The sequence below is a fragment of the Littorina saxatilis genome, linkage group LG7 (assembly GCF_037325665.1).
Source record: "Littorina saxatilis isolate snail1 linkage group LG7, US_GU_Lsax_2.0, whole genome shotgun sequence".
NCBI classification, from domain to species: Eukaryota; Metazoa; Mollusca; class Gastropoda; order Littorinimorpha; family Littorinidae; genus Littorina; species Littorina saxatilis.
Window position 1 is genome coordinate 34,200,920 of NC_090251.1, and position 11,611 is coordinate 34,212,530.

At 44.5% G+C, this 11,611-nt stretch overlaps 1 protein-coding gene across 2 annotated transcripts in view; it reads right to left on the reverse strand.

Annotated features, from left to right (window-relative positions):
• The window catches only part of LOC138971252 (lipase maturation factor 2-like), a 57,400-nt gene extending 46,134 nt beyond the window's left edge, over positions 1–11,266 (reverse strand). For both annotated transcript variants that reach the window (XM_070343953.1, XM_070343952.1), the window contains exons 1-4: positions 11,082–11,266; positions 7,800–7,850; positions 6,968–7,167; positions 4,680–4,708 (exon numbers count right to left, since the gene is read on the reverse strand). In XM_070343953.1, the coding sequence (XP_070200054.1) occupies positions 4,680–4,708; positions 6,968–7,167; positions 7,800–7,850; positions 11,082–11,175 (374 nt within the window). In that variant the 5' untranslated portion in view covers positions 11,176–11,266. The remainder of the gene's footprint in view (positions 1–4,679; positions 4,709–6,967; positions 7,168–7,799; positions 7,851–11,081) is intronic.
• Positions 11,267–11,611: the final 345 nt, after the last annotated feature.

Below are 11,611 nucleotides of genomic sequence, written 5' to 3' on the forward strand. Positions count from 1 at the left end.
GCTGAATGCCGGTGCGTGGTTGCAGTTTGTTTGTTTGTTTGTTTGTTTATTTGTTGCTTAACGTCCAGCCGACTACGCAGAGCCATATCAGGACGAGGAAGGGGGGGATGAAGGGGGCCACTTGTCAAGCGATTCCTGTTTACAAATGCACTAACCCATTACTTGTGTCCCAGCAGGCTTTAGTAAAACTAAATTAATACCTACTGGAAGATTACCAGTTTCCAGTATGTTAAAATAGGCTTAACCTATCTACTGCTGGACTTACATCAGAACACTAACAGATTAAACTATACATGAATCGCGAGACAAGCGGCAAGAGAAGAGATTTTTGGAAAAAATACAGGTGAATGAGCAAGAAGGCAGAAAAAAGAAAAGAATTCATGAAGAAAAACAGAGCATGACAGGAAAGAGGAACCAAAAATCTACCTAACAGCAAACTAGAAAGCTCCTGCGGTTCCAAAAACAGGAGGGGCCTTTAATTTCATAACCGCAGTGCCCCACTGCGGGAGTGGTTGCAGTAATTCTCCCTTTTCCAGGTTTAGAGGAATGGGAGGACCTTCTGCTAAGCGGAGGAGATCCGGAAACCAATGCTGACTCGACCACATTGGAGCGACTAGAATCAGGGATGGTCGTTCCGACTCTGCTTCCCTCAGCACTTTTCCGAGAAGTTGGAATGGTGGGAAAGCATAAGCTGTGCGTCGTGTCCAGTCGACTTCCGGTGCATTCACTTTCCAGGCTACACTGGTAGCCTCCTTGAGAACCGGGTTGCAAAAAGATCGACTATCGGTTTGTCCGCCTGCACCCAAAGCCGCTGGAGAGCGTGGTGTGTGATTGTCCACTCCATGTGGAGTACTTTCGAGGATCGACTGAGCGAGTCTGCCAAAACATTCTGTTTTCCCGGCAGATATTTTGCTGATACCATGATCTGATGCTGGTGACACCACTTCAGAATTTGGCATGCTCTGAGTAAAAGCGTGAGAGAGCGGGAACCGCCCTGTTTGTTCATGTAGGATGCAACAGTCGTATTGTCTGTATGAAGACGAACATGTTTGCCTGCCACCAGCGATAGAAAGCTCTGAAGACCGTGGGCTACAGCCTCTAACTCGAGCACATTGATGTGTGAGAGGGCTTAACCTATTGTCCACGTGCCTGAGGCTGTGTGGTGAGAACGATGAACACCCCAGCCTGATGGGGAAGCGTCTCTGACTGACGCTGGTGTCTCCATTGTGAACTTGATTTGTCTCAGAAATTTGTTCGGAGGAGACAAGACTTATGTTTCTATTGCCATTTTGGCTTCCGGTTTGACGGGAAACTTGAACAACGGTGGAACTCTGGTTAAGGGAGTCTTCCCCTCCTTCCAGAGTAGTATGAACCCCGAACGCACTATACCCACTATCCACAGACTGTTTACCTTTAGTAACCAAAGAGCAAGGGACCATGACAGGCCGCCTGCGACCAAAGGCGTGGTGGTTGCATAAGCTAGTGGTTCGGGGTCGCATCCTTGGGGGTGTGCTTCGCGCCCGACCCCCTTGAATTGCCGAAAGACGGCTTCTTCTTAGGGTAAGGCGCGCCTCTTCCCCGTCCTCGTGAAGAAGAGCTGGCTTGTGCTGACCTGCCCCTATTCGCCGAAGAGGCGGAAGGTTTAGGCGGTCCGAAGCTCTTGCTCTGAGGCTTAGGAAAGCCGTGTTGCGCTATCTTGGCTATAGCCAAATCCCGATCGTCACGGGTTTGCTTGTGAAGCGCGTCGAGAGACGGCTGCCCCAACAAGGCACCCTCCGTGAACGGGGATAACTTGAGAGCCTCAAGCGTGGCTTTGTCTTGGATCCTGGAACCCGAGAGAAACGCTGACCTGCGCGTGTGCATAAAGATGCGCAGAAAGACGCATTTGTTCGGCTGAAACTTTGGCTAAAGTAGCGAGCAGCGTCGTCACATCCTTTTCGCTAGCGTCCTGTCGAAACTCAAACGGTTCCAAGGACGTAGCGATAGAACGGGAGAGGGACCTGAGTAGCGTTTCCGAAAGAGAAGCTAACTCTAGGTTGTATCTCCCTGTTTCTTCCAATGCTACGAGAGCGGATTCTGTATAAGGAACAGCTCTGTCCTTACTGTAGCCATCCTCCCTGAGAGTCGCTAACTCCGGTGTCACCGGAAGTGGTGCTCGTGGTAGAGAAAAAGTGTCTCAGACATTGCGTGGCACAGAGTTCAAATAGAACTTACGGGCAGCAGCTTGCCCGACATAAGGGGTTGGCTGTGCGGAAGCTAGCCACAGCTGTGCTAACTCTGGTGCCGGACTGTGCGCTGATAGCAGAGGCACGGTGTCCAAAGGCACATATTCCGACCGGGAATTCTTAGCCAGAATCTTAGACATCTCAATCTCTTAGACACTGAGGGAGATTCATGAAACTTAAAAGTTTTTTTTCCCCTGTGTTGAGCGAAAATCTCTGACAGCAGAAGGTGGTGGTTCATACAAGCTTGTTGTTGACACCACTTCTTCCTCAAAGTATCTTGAAGCTACCTGAGCTGCCAAAGCTACTGCCTGTGGAAGCTTGTCTGGTAGCCGGAAATTGGGATCTTCATCAGAAAGAGAAGCCCCGTATTCCGATTCTCCTTCCGGCACGGAAGTGCCTACCGGAAAATCACCTCCATAATGACTGTCATAGTCATAGGCAGTGTCATCCGGAAGAGAGGTACCGCGTGAGGCATGCCCTCTACTCGTATCCTCTCTGGAGAGAACTTCTGCCCCCTGGGCGGAAGTGTGGAGAGCTGTGCTAGGGATGCTTTCATCGAGCAAACCGGCACCTGCTTGTCTCCTGTTGTAAGCACAGGCCCCTGCAAGTCGTGATGCGAGCGAGTCTCCTGCCTTACAACAACGTCCTGCCCCCTGGGCGGAAAGGAAGAACGCTGTGCTAGAGATGCTTTAATGCAAATCGACATTCGCGTGTCTTCGGTCAAGAGTACAGGCCCCTGCAAGTCGTGATGCGAGCAGATCTCCTGTCTCCCAACAACTTCGCAAACCCGTGGCGGAAGCTTGGACCGCTGAACCGATGTTGCATCCGTATAGCAAACCGGAACTTGCGTGTCCTCCGATCTAAGTACAGGCCCCTGCAAGTCATGATGCGAGCAAGTCTCCTATCTTATCACGGCTTCCTGCCCGGCGTCGGGCGGAAGTAGGGAACGCCCGTGCGTATCTCCCTGTGGGACAGTCACAGTACCTTTAATGGAGCTGCTGAAACCGGAAGTAGAGGCATGGTGAGTGAAACTCTTTCCGTCTTCACCGGAATGTTGTTCAGCGTGAACGTCGGCCGACGTAATAGTGGCTGACGGCGCTGCCTTAACCCTCAACCGAGAGCGATCGTCCACCGTTCTTGCCTGGAGAGAGAGCAAATGTTCGCTCGCCGAGCGCAATTCTGACGAAAACATGCACCTCATTTGATCGTTAAACGTTGCAAACATTGCTGACAAATCTTCCTTCTCCGATGCTATGCTAGCCTTAACCGGCGCTGACTTGCATTCTTGCTTCAACGCCGGCATTATCGGACTCTTAGGATTGTCAATTTCTACCGTGAAAGTATTCTGAGAAACTGGCTCGAACACAGTAACTGTAGGTTTAGAACCCTTGGGCTTCTTAGCCGCTTTCTTAGACGGAGACTCAGTAATGGCTACCTGTCTAGAGCTGGGTTTCTTCTTCGCACTGTCAGCCATACTGGCGTTAGTCTTGCAGACGAAAGTAAACAAAGACTAACTCGTGGCCAACGAAACAACTACAACGAAAGAAAATGGGAAAATCTCACCCAATCTCAGCTAGAAAGCTAAGATACAGACGTGACCAGGGTTTAGTCTGCCAAAAAAGCAGTGGGCTAAAGAATAGCCCGAGCGTAATCCAAAACACGTCCTTAGACGCTGTCGCTGAAGAGTAGAATGAATAAAACATGGCGGCGAGAGCACGCGTGCACAATGCATGTTGGGAGGTAACCTTGACCTGGCGTTGTCATGTGACCGTCAAGGCTGTTCTATTTTTAGGGTTACTTCCCCCCTACCAGGGTGGAGCGTAGTTTCAGCGTTCTAGCACTAAACTGAAGTAAATTGCTATATGTGAATTGGGATAAGATAGGTAATTTAATCTGCTAGACAAAGATCGCTCCTTTATAATTTACGTCATGCTGTCTAGTGAACAATACTACAATTCAGCCATTTCCTTAAAGCTGAGGTCTCTCTATGAGTATGACTACCCAGGGCTAGGTGTTTAAAAAAAAAATAGTGCTGAGGATCCTGTTCCGAATTATGTACAGCGAAGACGTTCTGAAACCTGACCTACACTGCCTTCATGACCTTGACAGCTTCAATCAACGCTTGACTTTTGACGCTCGAGATTTTGGGGTGACAATTGTCCCTACATGAGAAGGAGTGTACCTTTTAGTCATAGCATTGTAGTTGTTCTGCTTCCAAATCACAATCAATCCGTAAACATATAGCGGAACCTCTGTTTTACATTATAATAATACGCCCTCGACTATGAGAAACTTGTTTTCTCAGACACTTTCTTCATAGAGCCACTCAAATTTTACCTCAATTTCTCAGATTATAGGTACCACTAATATCCTTACTCAAAAACCTTCAGACTTATTCAGACTGGGAAAAGATCAATTCCACAAAACCCTGAGAAGTGAAGGGAAGCAACTCACCATTGAAACCAGAGGAAGGTCTGTCCAACCTGCACAAAAAAGGAAACATTTTATGATTCAGTTTGTATAATTAAATATCAGGTCTTAAGAAAAGAGCATTTCAGTCTGTTCTCTTCTTCCAACTATTTTTACACCAGCAGAAAATCCTCCCAAAGAGGAGCATAACTGCCTATACCTTTTGATTTGGATGAGTCACCAAGTGCCTCTCCCATCCCCCCGCCCAAACTGTTAAGATTGAGTACAGGGTGACCCCAAAAAACGAGTACCCAAACAAAACTTCATAAATTGAACAAATATAAAGCAATCTTCATAAAATTTATTTACACACACAAGTAGCCTCTGCATGATTTCAACAAAAAATGTTAGCGTTCTAGCTTGTCTTTCAGGAAAGTTATGCTCATTCTACAGAACATGCTCCAAATGGCCTCCCCCGGATTCAAATCCCCCAGATTTCTATCTTTGGGGGTTCCTGAAAGACAACGTCTACAGGAACAACCCACAGACAATCGCAGAACTCAAGTGAGCCATCACAACAACCATTCGCGGAATCTCGCAACAGGAGTGTGTGCGGGTGATTGATAACTTTGCGCGGCGAGTTCAAGTTTGCCTGAATCGGCGCGGAGGCCATTTGGAGCATGTTCTGTAGAATGAGCATAACTTTCCTGAAAGACAAGCTAGAACGCTAAAATTTTCTGTGCAAATCATGCAGAGGCTACTTATGTGTGTAAATAAATTTTATGAAGATTGCTTTATTTTTGTTCAATTTATGACGTTTTGTTTGGGTACTCTTTTTTGGGGGTCACCCTGTACAATCAACCAGCCCTGAAAGTCCAACAAATGGTGTACTTGCCTTTGGCTAGTGATTCTGAACGTTTACTAGCCAGAGAGCAAACTTTACTAGCCAAACCAACAGTTTGTTTCAGCAACTTTACTCGCATTTGGCGAGTAGATGAACATTTCTACACGCCAGTTAGGTAGAGGTTACTTGCCGAGTCTTGGTGAATATTACAAATAATGGTCGAAGTTAGCGGATCATGAAAAATGCGAGCTTCAGCGAGCTTTTTCATGACCGCGAACTGAGACCATTATTTTTAATAATCACTGAGACGAGGTGTGTAACCTCTTTATTCCTCCTTTTTTCAGTTATTCAAAGAAAACAGGAGGTTTTGTGCGAAAGTTTGATCGAATCCGAATCACTCAACCAGTCAACCTGCGCAGGCGATCGATTAATGCGCGGTTGTATAGTTCCGTGCAAATCATTCCATTCTGTTAACACTTCTTGTCAGTTTCCCTGTTTTAGACTAAAATCAAGTACATAGATATGCTGTTATTCTGCTGTGGCGGTAAAGGCAGATATTGTGTGTTCTGTTTATGTTTTAGTATTGCTGAGGATAATGTTCTTTCGTCAAATGGGACTAGCAGACGAACTTTTGCACCCGTGTTCCAACGTTAATTACTGTATGAAGTTCAGTTTTCTGGGGAAAATAGTGTATGAAACCGCTTTATGTTGTTTAAATTGATGAGATGTGTGCATTTGGTTGCGTGTGATCTGTTTATAAAATGAAATATTGTTGAAAACTGACCGTCGGATTGCAGTCAGTGTTGTCGAAGAAACTGCGTTAAAAGAAGGGGAACTACTTTTGTCGGCTAGAGTATGAGTTACTTGCCTTGGGAATTTGCTTGTGATGAACGGTTTGTGCACGGCAGATCTAGATTCAGAAAACAACAACACTCATGGATTTTATATGGAGATTCATGTGTTCAGGCCTGTAGTTGTTAATTTAAATGCGGTATGTTTGTATTGTTTGCTCCAGAAATGTATACTTCGTACGTATAGAGCGTTCGGAACTTTTCAGTCGCAAAAGTAGTACCAAAACAGAACAGCTTCTCAACCCATTGCACTATCGAGGATTCAGGCTGTTGCTGGCTCGTTATTTGTTTGGTTGCTGGGTCATTATCGAAAAATAACTAGCTCTACAAGTTTACAGAGGTAAAGAAGCAGAGGGGGGAATAAATGTTTCTACTCGGCATGGCGAGTAAAATACTCGCCACTTTCAGGCATGTCAACTACAACAACAAATCAGTTCTCTTCTTCTCATTCTGTGTACAATTGCAGAGAAAATCCAGTCCACAGAATGCTGAAAAAGAAAAAGTATGCTCAACAACTAGTAGAAAATCCAGTCCATTCAGAACCGGTAGGTGGACAGGGAGACGACCGATACTCAAGAATGGTGAAGGAGAGAAAGTATGCTTAACAACAACTAGCTGAAAATCCATCATGTTCATACCTGGTAGAGGGATAGGTAGAGGACCCACAGAATGGTGAAGGAGAGAAAGTCGCGAGCCCTGTACGACACCATGCACAAGAAGGAGATGAGCATTCCCGCCAGGCACAGCAGATCCATGGCGGTGGACGTGTCCAGTCCCAGTTTGGGTGTCAGCTTCAACAGGCTTGGCTCATCCAGTAGGTCCTTCAGTGACTCCGCCTCTGAAAACCAACGAGAGCAAACGCTTGATCGACTCCCCTTTGAAGTGGTAGCTTGCAGCTGCTATAAGTGGCATCCATGTGACCAGGACAGATGACACTTGACAGGGGTTGATCTAATCTACACGATGTGTGAAGGCCATCAGAGACTATACACTCACCAAATGTGAAAGGTCTTGCTTCAAAACTATTTAAATTAATTATTAAAACAATTTAGTACACTAACTACATTGTACAAGCAAGCTAAAACCTCCAATTGAACACCCCCCACCCCCTTTCCCCTTTGAGACCAACAATTTCACAAATGTTTAGACTTCTTCCCCTGCCGTTTGTAGATCTTTTGTTTCATAAGATCTGCAAATATTTCCCTATCTTAAGAGGTACTCCCTTACAAGACCGGATTTTCTCACATTTTTGGCCACAAATGTTGTGAGAAATGAAACAGCTGCATCTAAATCACACTGAAACTCGAAAGATCTACCTGGAAACTTAACAAGTCTGTCAAGAACATATTGTTGAAGGGAAAGTCTTTGATATTAAAACTGAATTTATGAATAATTCATATACTACAAAAAATATGGTTTTAAAAGTTGAAGGAAAAGAAATGTTCCATAAATGTCTGTCATACAGTTTACCTTTGTCCATGACAAGTCGAGCAGGCATGAGTCCATTATCACCATACAACCCTGCAAATAATCAAAACAATTGAATCAAAAGTTCATACGTGATAGAGTGGAAGAAAGAAGATTTGAACTTAAGTAGGTGATGTTGAAGTATGTACATGTAGTTTGAAGTGAAGTTCACCCCCAGGTAAGGAGGACACTATTTGGGCGCCTCATTAGTGTCTTTCACTGGGCAATCAAGACTTGCACTCATCATGAATGCATAACAAAGATAGAGAACTTGACATTTACTGGCACAGATCGACAAATCACATGCACCTGTGCAAATAAATTACAAACTTCGATAGATTTTATTTTTAAATTACTGATCTACCGACCATATTATTTTGGCCTTCTCAATGGAAACAAACATTTTACTTTTTAGGCCTTGTGTCCTCTGCGGCAGGGAGTTTCCAACGTTTCAAACAACAAAAGCTTGGTCGCAAATGTGTAAGCTTAAAAATGCTGGTCCGCTCAGAGCACTGTTGAACTTGAAGCAATTATTTGTCTTTTTGTCGCAGATAAGGATATTTAATCAAAAAGTCCAAATATTTACAAATCTATTTAACAGATGACTACACATACCTTTGGTGTTGCCAGTCAAACAAAACTTTATGCGATTTGTCAGTTCGCATCTCCCTCCAAAATGTAATTAAGATACATGTAATTTCCCATGGTCACAATCTGAGGCTAAAGGCTGTGTGCGACATGCCAAAATTAAACCAAATACATGTTTTATCATTTGTGTATGCAATCAATCACAACGCAGGCAATCCATTCATGGTAGAATGAGTTTCAAGGAAATAAATAACGCCAGGGGTTCAGAGGGCAGCATAGATCCCCTCGGGGTCTGGGGACAGCCCCCCCCCCTCCCCCCGCACAGAAACAGAGGCATTTTGGCCTTGTAATTATGAATTTAACCCCCTCTGGTGAAACTGAAAGATAGATTATGCATGTAAAGATAAACACTATTTTTTCCCTCTCACTTGGGTTAAACTATCATTTTTGGCATGTATTTCTTTTTTCCGTTGCTTTCCTGAAAGTCAGCGAAACAACGGAGATTTGGATTGCCTGACAACGCCTTGACGTAAACAAACCAAGAGAGAAAGAACTCTTACTCTTGTCGAGACTTAACTAACAGTATACATAGACTTCCATGTAGGCCTTTGACATTTTTTTTGTTTTTTGGTTTAGGGTAACATGACCAAAAGAAGTAGGGTCGGTAGGTAGGCTTTTTTTTTTAAATTTTAATTTAGGCGAGTTTGAAGGAGGTTAATTCCCTTAGTAGAAAGCCTTCGACAGCGTGGACAGAGAGTCACTGTGGAAACTCATGCGGCACTACGGCATTCCAGAGAAATTCATCTCCCTCATCCGGGGCACCTACCAGGATATGAAGTGTAGAGTCGCACATGCTGGCCAGCTATCCGACAGTTTTGCGGTGAAAACGGGGGTACGACAAGGATGTATACTGTCACCATTCCTATTTCTTCTGGCTATCGACTGGATCATGAAGACCACAACAGCAGGCAGGAGAAATGGGATACAATGGACACTCTTCGATCAACTGGAAGACCTCGACTTTGCGGATGATCTTGCCCTCCTTTCCCACAACCATGCCCAAATGCAAGACAAGACTACTCACCTGGAGACAATATCAGCCGGTGTAGGACTCAAGATCAACAAGAGGAAAACCGAATTGATTAAGACCAACACCACAGCCGACAATCCGGTGATGATCAATGGGGAGCCCATCAAGGAAGTGGAGTCCTTTGTTTACCTGGGGAGCATCATTGACGGACAAGGAGGCTCGGACAGGGACGTCAAAGCAAGGATTGGGAAAGCACGGGGAGCCTTTGTCATGCTAAAGAAGATCTGGAGTTCCAAGGAGATTAGCCAAAGGACGAAGCTTCGGATCTTCAATTCAAATGTCAAGTCTGTTCTTCTCTATGGGTGTGAGACATGGAGGACAACAGAGACCATGCTGGGAAAGATCCAAATCTTTGTCAACACCTGCTTGAGGCGCATCCTAAACATCAGATGGACGGACAGAATCCGAAATGAAGACCTTTGGCAGAGAGCTGACCAGAAACCAGCGGCGCAGCAAATTCTCCGGAGGAAATGGGGCTGGATAGGGCACACCCTGAGAAAGCCAGCATCCAGTATCACGAGGCAAGCCCTGAAGTGGAATCCACAAGGGAAAAGGAAGAGAGGCCGGCCGCGCAACAGCTGGAGACGAGACACTGAAGCAGAGATCAACAGGCAGGGGAAGACCTGGAGCCAGATCGTAAGGGCAGCCCAGGACCGTGTCGGATGGAGAATTGTCGTCGATGGCCTATGCTCCCCCGGGGGTTCATAATGGCCTAAGTAAGTAAGCAATTCCCTTAGTCTCGGTATGGTTTGCAAAATGTGCCAAAAGTTTTAATTTTTTTGTAGAAATTAAAAGTTTTAGGGTCCGCAGGAAAAAATAGGGTCGGTCGGGTTACCCTAAACCAACATATTTTTGTGTGTAGCCTAATCAGTTCATGTGCAGGATCTGATCGAGTACAATGATAAATTTAATTTGTAGATTGTAATAAAATTGCAGTTTTAAGCTCCTTGCAAGAAAGTCAGTGAAACTTGGTATTTTGATGCCTGAGGCATGACCGAAAGCCCTAAGGCACCTGGATGGGAAAAGTTCAGTAACTTAAGTTTAAGTGATTAATTAAAAAAAAAAGAAAAAAGGTGAATGCTAGCAGTAACATGCTCTGTGTTCATAAGATCACTTTAGCAGTGTGCATCTGAGGAGAATGGGTCAATGCTGATCAATGCAACAGCTAGGAGGTGTTGTACCAAACCACTAGTTTGCAATTTAGACAAGCTGCCACAACTAGGTTCATGTTCATTGTGCATCGAAACAATGATATTATTGACCAAACGAAGCACATAAAAAAGAGAAAACAATGTGTGTTTTCGTAATTACTCGCAGCAAGTGAAACAATCAAAATCTACGGCTGACTATCACTATCAGAATGAGTCATCTCTCTGCAACTGCAAGATGTTACTAGCTGTAACTGCAACTGTGTAAGAGGAAAGTGGCGAACCAATAAGCATGCATACTATCGAAAAAAACAGGATCTACACCGCATTGCTGACAATGATGGATTTAGATGTCAACGAATTTATCTTCGGCCTGGTGAAATGCCAACGTGCCTCTCCCGGACAAAGCTCAAAGCTGTCATGAAAGCTATCAAAAAGTGACTACCCACAAGGACTTACCTGGTATTTGCACGTACAGCGAAGAAAATGCAAACAGATAGATAATTGACATACACCACAGAAAAAGATCTTTCGTAAAGGCAACTCGTGCCATCTTCCTATGCGCTTGAAACACTGCACGAAAAGAAAAGTAGACAGTGTTATCTTCGATCTGAGTGTAGGCTTCTTGTCCGAAGAGGTCTCGGCAAACCGAATCTCAAAGCAAGAGTTAGTCTCGGTAGTCTTAAAACCAAAAACACCGCTCGATAAAGATGGGTAATAGTTTTGCTTAATATTTTAGGATATGTACCATTATGTGTGTCAGTTCTTGCACTTGACTTTTTTTCATGTAATATCAAATCCTATTTAAAGTGTTTTTATATCATGTATTTAAACGTTATTTATTTTAAATTAAGAAAAGCACTTTCTAAGAGTAGATTAGTTTTGTGCAGGCGGATGTAGTATCATTGCGAGTCCAGCTGTCTAAGTTTGCGTTTGTTTTTCGTTGGCTGCCGATCGGTTCAGCTTTTACTATTATATCTCTAATCATT